Source organism: Sinocyclocheilus rhinocerous, unplaced genomic scaffold (genome assembly GCF_001515625.1).
Source record: "Sinocyclocheilus rhinocerous isolate Xijiao unplaced genomic scaffold, SAMN03320098_v1.1 scaffold541, whole genome shotgun sequence".
Lineage (NCBI taxonomy): Eukaryota > Metazoa > Chordata > Actinopteri > Cypriniformes > Cyprinidae > Sinocyclocheilus > Sinocyclocheilus rhinocerous.
In genome coordinates this window covers 2,825,363-2,841,583 of record NW_015658519.1, presented here as the reverse complement: position 1 = coordinate 2,841,583, position 16,221 = coordinate 2,825,363, and the positions used below count along the sequence as shown (strand labels likewise).

Sequence of the window (16,221 nt, the reverse complement as noted above, 5' to 3'; positions counted from 1 at the left end):
CAGGTGACTGAATGATGATATGAACAATAGATGGAAACAATCTGAGAAGGAGAGGAGGAAGAGTACATGTAAGAAGTGGAGGATGAGGAGGAAGAGGATGAGGAGAGAAAGAGTAAGGCTTAGAGAGTGTTATCAAGACTGGATCTGTCACACCAGAGGGTTTTTCTCTGTCAAGCAAGAAAGACAGCATTACTTGTGATGTGGACAAAGTCCTCAGGTCGGACCCAAGCACAAGGACATGACGCTGAGACAGAATGAATCTCTCCTTGACCCTGATTTTACAATTGCACAACTTACAGTATTTGAGTGTACTGTAACATGCTATTCATTTAGAGTTTTATTTGACCTTTGTAGTTAGACTGCAGTATTTTTGCAGTATCCAAGTGCTGAATATATACAAACATTCAGTACTATTCAATATTCAGCACAATACTATTCTTGCAGTACATACAGTAGGCCTATACAATATATTCACCTTACTCAGTTGCAATTACTATACTTTTTTACAGAATTGCAAAAGTGTTTACTCAATACAATATACTTTTGTTTGTAATGTTCTGGATGCTGTGTTCTCCATTTTTCTCTGTAGTGTCTAATGAATGCTCAGTAGTGTTTATTTTATTGACTTGTGTGTGTGATCTGAGAGCACCGTTTGATTTTGAGTGAAAGTGAAATGGTTTTGCAGTGATTGTTTGATTTTGATGGAAGAGTCAGAGGTTTCGTGAATTTAGTTTGAGTATTTGGATTTGTCTTTAAGGTTTTGAGAAAATGAGGGATGGTTTCAAGAAATGTTTTAGCAATTCAGAAAAACTGTAAAGTACTAATATGTACCTTTAAGGTCCAAGTGACAGCTTTGTACCTTTTTGTCTGAGAGTACAGGCGAGTATGAATGTGAGACCTTGATATGTAACATCCTGGTATAAAAAATAAAAGAAACATTATGTATTTCACAGGCAAGTTTATGTCATTACTGACAGTAGGGTTGCACAATATTGTGATACCATACCAGTAATTGGCCAATATTCAATTTTTTATATATATAAATACATGATATACACTATAACATTCAACAGTTTGGGGTCTGTAAGATTTTTAATTGTTTTTTTTTCTCTTTCTTTTGCTCATCAACGAAAGCACAATAAAAACTATTATTGTATTACAATAAAACAACTATTGTAATTTTTTATTTCCTCTATCTTTACATTCAGACTACCTATTCTATCATCACTTAATCTTTAAGACCCTAATAAAACAGTGGTAAAATGTAATCCTTTGCAAATCTCAAAATTAATATCCATTTTCATGCTGTACTTTATAATGTTGTGATGCCTAAATTCACTGATTTCTGCCTTTAGTTTTTTTTTTTTTAGACAATTTTATCAAATTGTATTATTGGCCATTTATTGATTACCACTCAGAATATGAAATAATTATCAGTTTATTGTATTTGCCAAAATAAAAAAATGGGTCTCTTACAGTACAAAGTATTTGTAAACTTTTTTTTGTTTTTAAGTTAATCACTTATTTAGACTGTGGTATGTCTTTACACCATGACAACCATTATTATAATATTCCTTGACTTTTCTATTGTATTATTGGCCATAGCCTTAAATGACCTGAAGCACTAGCCCCATCTGCTGGAATTGTGTTGTTGCTGCTCCACTATACTTTACTTTTTTGAAAAAGCAGTGTGGCATGACACAAAGTGCAACACCAGAATTTGCATACATTTTTTATTTATTTTCCAAACAAAGAACGCTGTATACATTTTTTTTTTCCAAACAACAACATTGAACTCAAATGCCAAGGATGTCAAACTAAAAGTACTTCATGCTCTAAAAAGTCTTAGATGAAGCATCTATGAAACTATTAAAAACTGGGTCCAAATGTACAACTTATGTTTTTTGAAACAGTACTGTAATAACTGTAGCAATGGTGACAATATACATTTTCCAGGTAGTTATTCTATAAAGTGGTATGTACAATCCCCGAAACATCTGTTATCCAACAGAGTAGTACAGACTAGTGACATGACAGCGTCATGTGAACTAAGCCATCACATTGTACTGGTACACAGTGGCAAGATGCAGTCATGTTAGTGAACGAATGTTGCTGCTACAGGAGTGGTGTGTCTGAAAATGCACTTAAAATCTCTTACAGCTCTGCGAACATCATTGGTCAAGTCTGATATTAAAGGACAGCACCATTGGCTACAAAAGCCACCTTCTGACAGAGTCTCATGAAGCACTCAGCGTGATTTCCTCATGGTGTTACGGATGCATTATCCATTTTGTAGACTAAAATTTTGGCTTGTTGAAGGCAACGTCTGAGTCCTCTTGACTCAAAAAAAAAAGAAATGATTGTGTCAACTGAAAGGGGGAGAAAAAAAAAGAATCCACACTGGTTTGACTTCCATGGCCCTCCCACCCCATTCCCAATGATCAACCCTGGTCTCGTTCCCATACAAAAAGACAATAAAAAAACCAAATCATAGCAGCCCCAGTTATTGAGGAGCTGGGGCTCCAGAGACTAGTATACTCCAGATAAGGAGGAACAGAGAGAGAAAGACAGAAAGAAACAGAGAGAGAGAAGAGAGGATGATCCATCAGTCTGTCCTGGGTCAGCTCAGACCCTCATGTCTCACTGGATTTATTTGTGCTCCTTCGTTGGGGCAAAGTACAACTCCATGGGCTTGTTGACTTTCCAGTACTTCTCGCTCACCAGCTCCAGAGAGAAAGAGCCATTCAAGACCTGTGAGGGAAAATGGACACTGTCATATTGAAGAAAAGCATGTTTGACAGTTTATAAGAATAGGAGTTTTAGTTTATGTGATGTCACAACTTTAGTTTTCCTTCTTTTGACAAGTGATCTAAGCATTTATGGCTTGAAAGCAATGCAAAATTGACAAGCTTGATGAAGCTTGGTTGAAATTGGTGTGACCAAAGACTATAGAAATACAATGACGGTTCACTTATACACTTATGAATGGGTGAAACTGCAACGCACAATATGGCGGAATAGTCCCGCTTTCTAAATGAAAGAGCCAATCGCTGATTGGTAAAGTCATTGCATCACTGCAGCGGCTGTTAGAAGCTCCAGTTCCCATAGAAACCTGAGGCTAGACCAGCCAATGCGCATGCACAGTCATAAGCGTGTTCTAATTGCGCATGTGCATTGGCTTGTCTAGCCTGAAAAATACGCTTTTTTAACGCTATTTGAGCATAAGAAACAACATTCATGGGGCAGTTCATTTCACAGTTTGTTGCTGATTTGAAATATGTAATTTAATTGTGACTTCAGCAAGCAGATTTCAAGATTCCCCCATTCATTTAGATAGGACTTGGTCTTGTTTGAGCTGCCTGGAGGTGTTGCAAATATGGCCGCCGAGTGAACAGACTTTCTTTGAAAGGGAATTTGATGTGACATCGAAGTAGAAGTATGAGATGTTAAATATTTATCATATCGCAATCCTTGTCCAAATGATAGAATATGATTGTTTGACCATATTGTGCAGCCCTAGATGAAGTGGCACCAAACTTACTGTGAACTGGTTGTTTGCTGTAGGGATGTAGATGGTGTACTGTTTTTCGCTGGCTGCCTCTACGTTGATGGGGCTTGCCTCTCCGTTCTTGCGCATTTCCTCCAAAGCCAATCTGACAGCCAAGTATTTGGAGAGGTGGTCCACTGTGGCGTTCCCCGAAGTCTTAATGTACCTGATAACAAATTCCACATTTAAATTTAGACTAAATTTAAAAAAAATGAAACTTGTTTAAAGCATATAGCTAAAATGATGATAAATTAGTTAAGCAAAACTAATGAAAACAGAACTGGCTCACCTTGTCTGCGCGGCGTCTTCTTTCTCCATCAGCGTCGGGTGAGGGCGGAACACCAGCTCAATCTCGCTGGCCCCGTCCAGTGCCATGTCTCCTCCTCCATTCTCTGTGGCATTGTCCATGTCCAGTCCCGAATCGTCGGAGGTTTTGGTTCGTTTGATGCTGGGTCCGGCCTCTTGGTTACTGTGCACTGATGCATTGCTGCAATGTGAACTGTCCCCATTGTCCTCTGCCCCGCTGCCATTTTCAATTTGGTGCTTCTTCCCCCGCTGCAGTCTACAGCATCCCCGGTGGTGGAACGGTGGGAACAAAGTAACAAAACAAAACAAAAAACAGCAAAATTAACATTCTGGCCACAAAAATGAAAAAAGAAAGATGTCTTACAATAGAGTAAAAACGTAATATTTAATATCCTGTCAAGTTGCAACTGATTTCAGCACATGACAGCCATAGATAAGAGATAAACATGACAACTAAAATTTAAATAAGAATTCACAAACATAAATATGAGAGAACATTTTTTCCCACATGGATTAATATCAGACATCTAACCTGTTCATGGCCTGGATTTTTAAGCCCTCCTCAATACTGTGACTCAGCGCCAGTTGGTTGTTGTGCTTGCTGATGCGGGCCAACACTCTCTCCTGGTGGGCTTCGTACTCATCTCTGCTGGGGTAGATCTTACTGATCAGGGCGTCAAAGTTAGGGTCTGGACGGAGGGAGCGCTTAGACACCAGCTTCTTCCTGCATGTTGGACACTCCTTATTCCTGTGAAGCAGAAAAGTTTAAAATTGGCATGGAACTGAAATTAAACTTCTCAAATTAGGGGGTGAAAAAAAAGATTAAGATAAAGATTTAATTTAATTAAAAATGTAATTTTTTTTGCCTTTATTATTATAGGACAGTATAGAGATGACAGGAAGCGAAGTGGGAGAGAGTGGGTGGAGTATGAAAAGTCTGCCACTTTTGTTCTGACCAACTAAGGAAAAAAGCATTACAATAAATCGCGCTACCATTGGTAATTAAATCTAACGATCGGTTAGCTCATATCACATCAAATCGGGCAAATTATTATTATCGTCATACTTTGTTCTCAAATTGTTAATGTTAACAACATCAGCATTGCGTGACTACGTGTATGTAGTGTGTATTAGCGTTACATGAAGATTTCAATTTCTGTACAGTCTAATTGTCATACCATTCGAATTTCATATAAAGAAATTTGTTTAACCCAAAAAGCGAATTATTCTTCCTTAGAACTGGTTTTCTTTAAAGGGGTCATATGATGCGATTTCAAGTTTTCCTTTCTCTTTGGAGTGTTACAAGCTGATTGTGCATAGATAAGATCCCTGAAGTTGCAAACACTAAAGTCTCAAAACCAAAGAGATATTCTTTATCAAAGTCAAGACTCTGCCACGCCCCCCTAAAACGGCTCGTTCTAATAGAAAATAATGATCTTTTAAAAAAGCATCATATGACCCCTTTAAAATGCAAAACTTGTGTAATCCCACGTAGACTATCTGCAAACAGATGCACATTTAAAACTGGAATATAATCTAATTTCAGTCACTTACACGTGTTTCATAAACCTAATCCTTTCTGGATTACAAGCCGCCATCAAAATGACAAGTTTAATTATTCCAGCTGCTGTGAGAAAAGGCTATAAACAATCCGCCACTTGCAGTATCTTCACATGCGATATAACCTACTAGCCGGGACAACTTGTTTATGTTTACAGACGTGACGTAATGATGCGGCGGCATTCTCGAATTTCCCGCAAATTCCTACCAGTACCGCTCAAATTAGAAAACATTATTCAGGCTAAAATAAAACGACAGTTTTGAACGCTGGCTGGTTATGTACTTGCTAAAACAATTATTTTGGATCATTTTAACAAAAAAAAAGTTGCGGACTGCAGCTTTAATACAACACATGGAAAACACTCACATAAAACAATCCAGTGATACGATCATGTATTTTTCACGTGTGAAATAAAATGTACAGTATAATGTAAATCTGAATACATAAACCCTACATATAACACAAACCCACCCCGATCTGAGCGCAGTGATGATGCAGTCGGCACAGAAGCGGTGCAGGCACTCCTTGGTAGTCATGGTGTTCTTCAGCATGTCCAGGCAGATGGGACACATCAGCTCACTGTGCAAACTGCGCGGGGACACAGCGATCTCCAGACCATCCGTGATGGCCTCCTAGAGGAGCACAACACCAGAGAAGCTTCATTGAGGATCGAAAACTAAACTACATATCCCAAAACCATCTCTTGACAGGGTTTCACTAAGATACAGTCATTCTGACACTTGGAAAAACCTGAACGTACCAACTGTGCACAATAACTGGTGAATTAATTTTCTTACCTGTGGAGTTCTCTGTAATTCATAGAGACTAAGCTCCCAGGTCTTACTGAGGGGTTGAACCCCATTCGTCTGGATCATTTGTGTCATCTTTATACACTGTGTCCTTCACCTCTGAGGAAAAACAGCCAAAGAAAAATATTGACATGATGTGCAGGAACTAATATCAGAATCTTCTAAGAGCTACAGGTTTCGGTGAGATACTAAATCAAAACAAAACAATAATTGCGTTTGAAATCAAAAGTCATACATGATTTAATATTTTGTATTTTTTACACAAAACTTAATTTTCAAATATCATTGATTAGGACAAGGACAACAGAGTCAGGTTCATTATGATCATCTCTGACAACTGACATCTGAGGAATGTTATGGTCTGTTGACGCTGGTTTAAACTGAAAGATGCCACGTTATTTTGTCCACTAAACTCTATCCCCGTTTAAATAATCATCCGCTCAGCAGTTTTAGTTTATTTTTTAAGATCAATATGATATAATAAGCGATTTATCCGTCTAACCCTGCAGTCACAAAGCTAGCAGGCTAAAATTAGCTCCAGAAGGCACTTCTAACTCTTTGTGTCAATGAATACAGAAAGCATCTGCCTACACGTACCAAGTGTCTATTGCATGACTATGCCTGCTCTCCAGCAACCGACAGATATTAAAAACCTTAAAACAAAATAAACGGGAGAGAAAAAAATAAGACGGAAAGGTTTTATCTCCTACGCTGTCATGAAAACGTAGAGCTAACTGCTAACTATTTCTGCTAATCCAGATGGTGTATTTACAGGCTCCATTAAATCAATTACGAAGACATTGTCGACAACATTGTGACATATTATACCTTTTGCGCTAATGAAAACATCAACATCGACAACCGGAAAGCACATATTTCCGCAAAAACGCAGCTGTTTACATACTTACATCTCAATGTTATGAACACTCTCTCCCTGCCAGCGCGTTCTGCTGCGCTCAATATGGCGGATTCAGTGGACCTAAATGAACTCTGGGAAATGTGGTATTATTTTTGAACAAGCGAGTCAGTTGTAAACTTAACACTTATGTGTGCAAAATGACATGTAGCACACAGTTCCTTTTCCTTTATAAATTTAATTGCAATTTAATTGTTACAAGTTAATATATGTATGATAATATTTTTAAAAAGTGGAAAAACATAGCCTTAGTAATTTTAAGTAATTCTATGCTAGCACTTCTGATGGACTAGCGACCTGTTTGATGTTTAACGTGATCATCCCAGAAGAAAGTTTTGATAAATAATCATTTTGACATAAAGAGAGAAATAAAGAGGGCAATAAAGCTTATTTGAGCTGTCTGTCTGCTTGAACAGTGTGGTGTCCCTGACTCACGTCATCACAGAATTAAAGTGATCATTCATTACTGCCATTACAAATCTCCCACAGAAAGATCATAGCTGTTAGATGAGGTCACACTTTTTTATACCTGTTTTTAAATTAATAAATATTGTAAAACACATTTTGAGTACACTTTCATAATAATATACATGAAATATATTTAAAAAATTGAATGTATTTAAATGCATATATATATATATATATATATATATATACTAGATGCTAATTTAAAATTATGAGATATTAAGTCACAGTTAAAATAATTAAAAGTCATATGATGTATGGCATAAAAATATAGGGCCTAATTACCAGTCAAAAAATGTATGACAAAAATTTTAATATGATATACTAAGTGATAATTATGAAGTGAGGAGCTTACATTATGAGTCAATTTGTTCATAATTATGTGATTTCATCTCCATGGTGTTCTTTTTTAAAATTTTTATAAACATTATTCAAATGCAAACATTTAAGGCATATTTTAACAATCACAAATCATTTTCGTGTTGATACAGCATTTAAAGAAAAACAGAACAACACAAAGAAGAAAAAAAGGCTAAGGGTCTTAATCTAATAACACAGGCTATACAAGTCCAAAGTAGAAAGAAGTTTCAGGGCATTTCTGTCCATCATCCATTGAAGGGATTTTGCAAATAACTTCAAATCATTCTTCCATCCAATGAAATGGGGTTTAACTTTTAAATACTTACATCTGTGGATAAAGTGTTTGCCAAACACAATCAGGTTATTTAGCAAAAATTCTACATTTTTATCATTTATAAACACACAACTTTAATTGAGGTCACATTCAAAGGATGCAGCGATATATCTTTTTGATTGTATCCAACTTTGAAATGAAAGCCAAAATTCATGTACAAATTCACACTGAAAGAAAATATGTTCTACCGTTTCAATGCCTTTCTCACAAAATCCACATGAATTGTTTTCCCAATTAAATCTCTCATGTAAAAAGCAATTGAATGGATAAATGTCGTTTAAGATTTTAAATGTCACTTCTTTGGCCTTGGGAAGAATTGGGTATGATAAATATCGCTTCCTTATATTTTTTTCGCCTCATCCTCACTGAAGTCTTGCAGAACATATTTTCTTTTCAGTTGATTAGGATAATACTGTTTAGATAACACATTTCTAATAAACTGTTTGCTATTTAAATTAATTCCTTAAATTAATACTCTAATTGAGAGTTAGAGTACATTACGAACTGTTGAATCCTTGTTTTCAGGGGTGCTGGGATGGCTTTTATCACTTTATTGTATTCTCTATTTGGGCACTTGAAACTAAATTTATCACAGAAGTCATTGTAATATAACAAATTACCAAAATTATCCATCAAATGACTTACTGCCCATATACCTTTTTCCATCCAAGTACCTAAAAACAATGATTTCCTATTACTCAGAATATATCTGTTATTCCACAAAGGTGTATTATATGGTGTAAAGTTGTGTTTAAACTGAACCATTGTAATGCACTAATAACCACCAAAAACTGGTGGTGATGTGAAAATCACATGATGAACAAAAGCTCATCACAAACAGCTTTTCTACGAGCTGAGGAGAACAATACTTATATATAGAAGGTGCACAGTGTCATTCACAATAACACTAAACCCCATCATGGTGACACACATGATACTGAAATAATGCAATAAACATTAATTTAACAACATTAGATGTAAGATTAAACCCTAATGTACACAACTGATAAGATTATTTCAACAAAAAAACAAACTATGAAGTGTCATGCAGGGAATTCTGGGAGTGTCAATTTACGGTTTTTCACTGTAAATTATACAATGACTTTTTTCTTTTTCACTTCCAAAAACCTTTTAACAGTATTTTACTGTAAAATTACGTTGAATGTAATTACATTTATTCACCGAATATATTATGGAAACTTACTGTTAACCAATTAAGAGGTTTGTACTGTATAATTTTTTACAGTCTTTTACTGTTAAAATCACAATCATTTTTTACAGTGTAGGTTCCAGTACCGAAGAACTTGCTGGTGGAAATCAGATAATTTTACAGGTAATTTGTATAAATCATAGAGTCACAACGCAACAGAAAATCAATCTTTTGAAAAATTGCATTCGGGATGCTAAACCAAAAAGAATCTTTGTGACAAACAAAGGACTTCAGCCATTTCAGTTTTAATACACCATTCATCACAGAAAAATATGACATTCATGCCACCATCTTCAATAGGCTCTCTTAATCATGTCAGCTTTTCTAATGTAATGGCATTTATCTTTCCAAATAAAATTGAAATTTATCTTGTTTAATAATTTGATCATGTTATCTGAAATTTCTAATGAAAAGGCAGGGCAGCTCTTGATACTCTCCATCTTGAATAGTAAAACCCTACCGAAAATTGTTATATCCCTTTGTAGCCAGGAATTCAATATTGCTTTACATTTATCAATATTTCTAAGAATGTTTTCTTTTTCCCTTATTTCTTTATGTCTGGTGACCGTGATTCCATGGTGTTCTGCTGTGTGTTTTGTGTATGAAAACCGCCACATAAGACAACACTGTTTAGGTAAGTCATAATTGACCAAATTTACAAGTTTTTTTTATCACATAATTATTTCATAATTATAACTTAGTATAGCATATTTAATTTTTAGCACTTTATTTACTTTAATATTTAGCAGAATATATTAGCATTTTTGTGCATAACCTATGAGAGTAACACCAAAAGGGACTCTAGGGGGGAGTAGAGTAATGACAAAAGCCTTTCGGATAACACATTCCTTTATAACTTTCTTTCTTTTCTTTCTTTCTTAATTAATGAATAGGATTCACTTAGAATAACAACACACAAAATACATGTGTAAAAAACTTTGCGTCTTCTTTGCGCACATCTTGCTATTTTTTTATTTTTAATTATGAGTAGCTAATTCCAACCGGAGGACGTGCCCCATGTTTATTTTCTTCCTTTTGCACATTCTAATATTTTTCGAATGAACCATTTTATGCCATATCTTACCAAACGGTTAATAGGCCTATACTGTTTTTCAAATTTTTTTCCAAAATACCTTTTTTTTTTCGCGGTAAAATACAAAGAGGTGTTTGAGATATATTGAAAATATTTGCAAATACATCAATAAACAAACAAACAAACAAACAAAGCGTGAAAACAATGCTGTATAAAATGGCCAGAGCTTCGGATGTTGACAGAGCTGAGAGGATAAGCGGGCGGCGCTGCTGCAGTTTGAGGAAGTTTGAGATGCTTGAGTCACAGTTTATTTGAGCTCGTCATTATCTGACAGTCAAACTAGGCGCTGCGCTTCAAAACCGGATCGGACTAACGGGAAAAATCCTCCGCTCGGGACCGCCGCGACGAACCACGCTGCACAATGGGAGCATCCTCATCCAGTCTGTTGGACGAGAGTAAAATAAGCTACATACGAGGTAAACGGGTTTCCATCCAGCTACTAGAAAGTCTTTGGACATAACGGTTGCAGCTTTCTTATGTCTAATGTTGAAATAGCCTATAATTAAATGGGGCTTTTTCTCGTGTAGCTACTCTTCTTTTTTTCTTTTCTCCAAATTTCCTGCATTCTTTTTTTTAAAGTAAAATTCAGCGTCTAAACACTAAATTAATCTATCATTATAGCCTATCAGTTATTGTAGGCAATTGAATTCCAAAAACAACCTTAACTAATAATAACTTTATTAAAACACATCAGACATGCGTGTGAGTGCAGGAAATGTCACCAGCTTGTTATACAGTTTGATACAGAGTGCACACCCACCCAAACTCCCACCACACCTGTAACCCCACCTATCATCATTTAACCCACAGCTCAATATCATGCAATAGCTCCATGTCACTTAAGCTACAATTATGACTCTGCTGTGCATGTACTGTACATAAATACTGAGTAATAAAATGCACTTTATTATTATTTTGTGGACCTTGTTGTAATGAGGCTAGCAATAATTCATCCAAAAATGTACAGTTCCTGAAAATTTGCTCACCCTCAGGAAATCCAAGATGTAGACGAGTTTGTTTCTTTGGAAGGAATTGGAGAAATTTTGCATTACATCACTTGTTTATCAGTGGATCCTCTGCAGTGAATGGGTGCCATCAGAATTAGAGTCCAAACAGCTGATTTAAACTGTCTCCAGACATCCAAAATCTTGTGAGGAGAAAAGCTGCATGCTTGTAATAAACAAATCCATCATTAACATCTTTAATATTTTAATATCAAACTGTTGCATCTGGCTAAATATAGTCCTCTAGCCATAATATTACTTTCTCAAGTGAAAAAGTTGGTGGATTTTGATGTGAGAAGACAACAGATGGACTTTTTCATTGGGGAGTTATGGGCATGTATTTTGGCCAGAAGCGATGGTTTCGAGTTAAAACAATTTTGTTTGTTTGTATGATTTGTTTCTTATAAAAATGCAGTTTTTCTCTTCACAAAACGTTAATTGATGGACTGGAGTCATGTGGATTACTTGTGGATTATTGTGATGTTTTTATCAGCTGTTTGGACTCTTATTCTGACGGCACCCATTCACTAGGATCCATTGGTGAGCAAGTGATGCAATGCTAAATTTCTCCAAATCTGTTCCAATGAAGAAAAAAACTCATCCACATCTTGGGTAACCATACATGATACCTGTCCCTAACCTTACCTGTATCCCACCTCAATAGCATCAAAAGTTTTTTGCAATATAGCATGAACACAATAAACACATTGTACCTAACAATTAAGTATTGTAGTTAAAAACAGCTAATATAAAGTTACACCTTCTAATGTGTGTAACATGGAGACCGCAATTAAAGTATTAGCACAATTTCCTTTTTTTTCCCCAAAGGTTTACATATTCAGTTATGCATTCCACCGCTCTTTTGCAGCACTCTCAGAACCTCTGATATACTGCCTTTGTGAATGCACTAAAGCTTGAATGTGATTTCACTGGAATGTCACACATTCTGAGCGCATATACTGCAGAGAATGGGTTTCCTTCCCCTGATGGGGAACACAGCTGTTCCTGCATAATGGGGATTGTTTTGCTCTTATTTCATCTGGCCAGCAATGAACAGGAAGTATTGGACCAGAGTGGAAACTCATTCCAACATTCACTTCTCTTTATTGTTCAGTCTTTTCAGCTGAAATTTTACTCCCATTTGTTTGTTGACTTAAAGTAATACAAATGCTGGATAAAAAGGTTGTATTGCCTAAATTCTGCATATGTTAAAGTACTTGCATAGGAGCATTGGTTTATAAGAAAAGTGCGTTTCATGGGAGTGTAATTTAATAAATTGCACATAGTAGTTATAGGAATTCTAATGCCCCCAGTTGCAGTGATATTAAGGATGCCTAATACAGGTGGACTGATAAATTGTATTATATTATGAGAATGACACACTAATTATAATAGCTGACATTGTGACATCACATTCGTGTGGTTCAGCTGGTAAACTATTAGCAGAATAAGAGTCTGGGTTATAAACTGAAACAGAAAGAGCTTCAGTCTTGGAGTGAATACCGCCCTTGTGCTCCAAAAACTCAAGTTATTTGCCACGTCCTCTTGGCTTTTTTTTTTGGGGGCCCTGGCATGTATTTGCTCAGTGCTGTCCAATGTATACACACGCAGGTTAAATGAGGACTCAGATCACTCCAGGGTTTGTGCTGTCCTTAGAAAGCTGCATGTTTGATTACATTTGTTTTTTTGTCCCATAACAGTTAATTACATGCCATTAAACAGTCACCATGTAGACAAAAACATAAAGAATAGACATAAAGCAGAAGAGGGGTGTGGGCTGACGTAACAGATGGTAAAAATCTAAACAGCTCCAGCATATAAAAGCTGCACAGAATGTGTCCTTAATTATGATGCGATATTCACCACTCCCTCTTCTGCTAAACTCCTAAATGATGTCATGGGTTTTTGGCACTAACTAGGTTTGATTTAGCTGAGAGGGGCCTGATGTGCTCTGGACTCTCCTTCATATGCTATAAAGTGACCCATATGCTGCTTAGCACAACTGTGAAGGCCAAAGTTTATGAGATATATAAGTTTATTTCCACTGTCACATAAAAAAGTTAAAGGGGTCATATGATGCGATTTCAAGTTTTCCTTTCTCTTTGGAGTGTTACAAGCTGTTCATGAATAGATAAGATCCCTAAAGTTGCAAAGACTAAAGTCTCAAACCCAAAGAGATATTCTTTATAAAAGTTAAGACTGGTCCACGCCCTCCTAAAACGCCTCGTTTAAACACGCCCCCACGTTTACGTCACTGTGTGAGAAGATTTGCATAACATCGCCCAAATGTTCACGCAAAGAAAGTTTGATTTTTGCTGTAGTATTATTGCCGCCGCCGCCATGTCGTGAAGACGCTGTGTGTTTCGTTGTGAAAGCGAAACTACTTTGTTTGGCCTTCCAAAAGAGGACACGACTAGAAATCAGTGGTTAAGTTGTATTTACAACACTGTTCCAGAACAGCTCAAACCAAATATTCAGGTGTGTGCAACGCATTTCACGATAAACACATTTCATTACACCAAATACACAAAATAATGTTCTTTTTTAGCAACGTCATATGACCCCTTTAATTCTTAGTTTATATGTCACAAGTCTGAGTAACAAAAGTTTTGAATTTTGAGATATAAGCTAGGAATTGCGAGGAGAAAAACTGATTTGCGAGATATAAACTAAGAATTAACTCAGAATTGCGAGAATTGAGAAAAAAAAGTCAGATCTCACAATTGCGAGATATAAACTTGCAATAATGAAAAGAAAAGCCAGGAATGTAAGGCATAAACTCACAAACTGTGAGAAAAAAGTCAGAATTATGAGATAAAAAGTCGCAATTCTCTTTTTATTTTTTTTTATTCCATGATGGAAACAAAACAAAAAAAACAAGCAAGATATAAATTCAGGATTACAATAAAAAGTTACAATTGTGAGATATAAACAGAATTTTGAGAAATGGTGAGATTTAAACTGGCAATTCTGAGAAAAAACAAATTCACTTGTGAGATAAGCTTGCAATTCTGAGAAGAAAAAGTCTAAATTCTGAGATATAAACTCACAACTGTGAATAAAAAAAACACAGAATTAAACTCAAAATTAGAAAGTCACAAATGCATTTTTTTATATTTTTGTTCTGTGGCAGAAATAAACTTGCAAAGCATACAGTACTTTCACTGTTTTTATTATTTATTATTATATTATTTAATACATGTATAGTTATTTTTGCAGGTGCATAATCATGTACTTCAAGTCAGTGCATCATTTTGTTTGTCCAGGTAATTTTACATTTAGAATGGCATCCTGATAACATTAAGAATGACATCCCATAATAAAAGGTTAATTCATTAGTACTAAACAGATTTAGCACAGTACCCAAAGAGAAAGGAAAATTTGAAATCGCATTATATGACCCCTTTAAGACTTGAGAGTGTTTGTGAACTGTGACTTATGTTCACCAGATTAACAGATTAATAAATGCTGATGACATGCAGTTGGAATCCAGTTTGTGTTGCTGTTTAGTCATCATATTAACTGATATTCAGATTATTTTCAAATAAAATTCTTATTTTGAAGCTGACTAGGTCAGAAGAAGATTAAAAGTGTACATAAATCATGCTGTTCATTGACGGCACTACCTCAAGCATATCTTGTGTTCTGATGGTCTCAGCACAGTTTTAAGCCGCCATCTGTGCCCACTGAGGTATTATGGCACCTTGCTGAGGTGTCCTATTCAACTTGGGCAAATTCCTCTGAAAGGAATCAGATGACACAATCATTCTCTGTTCCTTGTCCTCTTACCTTTTTAATGCCAGCAACTGGTATTAGAACATAATTGTGCAAATCTGGATCCACTTTCCTGATGCTGTTGTTTGAGCACTTGAATGAAACATGCCGTTATGACTTCTAACTGAGCTTCACGTCATATGTTCTTTGCCACTTTGCCCTCCATTTAAAGCTGGCAGTGGGGCTCTAGGGGGAACGGTCATGGTTGTTCACGCTGTCATTTGCTCACCATGTGGGAGGAAGATGTGTAGGGATTACCATGACAGACACATTCACTTTTCACCCTTTCCATATGGTGAAGGTTAACATTTTTTCCGAGCATTTCCCCTTTTGATTACAAATATGTCCAAACACCTTGAAGACATGCAGATTGCCTTATCGCTCTCTATTAGAACGCATTCCTATCACACACTGTAGAACGTTCCTCACAAATGAGCTACAAGAACCTGCCAAGATTTGTTTAATTTAAAGGAAATAAATAGATTCCACCAGTAAACACCAGATTTGCTTCAAAAGTCAATGGTGCGTTCTTGTGAAAAGTTGCTGTCATGGTGGTTTTCAACCACATAATGTTGCTATGTGGTTACTAATGGGTTTCAAGTGTTTGCTAGGGTGGTTTTGGGTGATTACTAGACTGTTTCTAGGTGATTGCTAGGGTGTTTTAGAGATTTTTTAAGATGTTCTATGTGTTTGCTATAGTGTCCCTTACGAAAAAGAAGTTTATTCAATTGTGCTATTAGTATACTTCTTTTAAACTAAAAATAGGAAAGTATACTTTTAGTCTACTTTTTATGTACTTCTCAGAAATGGGCTTTATGTACTTCACAGAAATATACTTAAAA

At 36.0% G+C, this 16,221-nt stretch overlaps 2 protein-coding genes across 3 annotated transcripts in view; one reads left to right on the top strand and one right to left on the bottom strand.

Annotated features, from left to right (window-relative positions):
* Positions 1-1,752: 1,752 nt before the first annotated feature.
* On the bottom strand, positions 1,753-7,198 carry LOC107722635 (E3 ubiquitin-protein ligase RING2-like). 2 transcript variants are annotated; one of them, XM_016531087.1, is made up of 7 exons: positions 7,132-7,198; positions 6,212-6,322; positions 5,886-6,046; positions 4,386-4,601; positions 3,837-4,109; positions 3,542-3,713; positions 1,753-2,751 (listed from the first exon to the last, which is right to left on the bottom strand). In XM_016531087.1, the coding sequence occupies exons 2-7, from the start codon at positions 6,296-6,298 to the stop codon at positions 2,650-2,652; spliced, it is 1,011 nt and encodes a 336-aa protein (XP_016386573.1). In that variant the 5' UTR covers positions 6,299-6,322; positions 7,132-7,198; the 3' UTR covers positions 1,753-2,649. The 2 variants fall into 2 exon arrangements, with proteins under 2 accessions (XP_016386573.1, XP_016386574.1); XM_016531088.1 differs by having other exon boundaries at positions 7,052-7,132.
* Positions 7,199-10,830: 3,632 nt separating this feature from the next.
* LOC107722650 (protein Niban-like) overlaps positions 10,831-16,221 on the top strand; it is a 39,613-nt gene continuing 34,222 nt past the window's right edge. Inside the window, exon 1 of the mRNA XM_016531108.1 lies at positions 10,831-11,017. Within this exon, the coding sequence (XP_016386594.1) occupies positions 10,963-11,017 (55 nt within the window). The 5' untranslated portion in view covers positions 10,831-10,962. The remainder of the gene's footprint in view (positions 11,018-16,221) is intronic.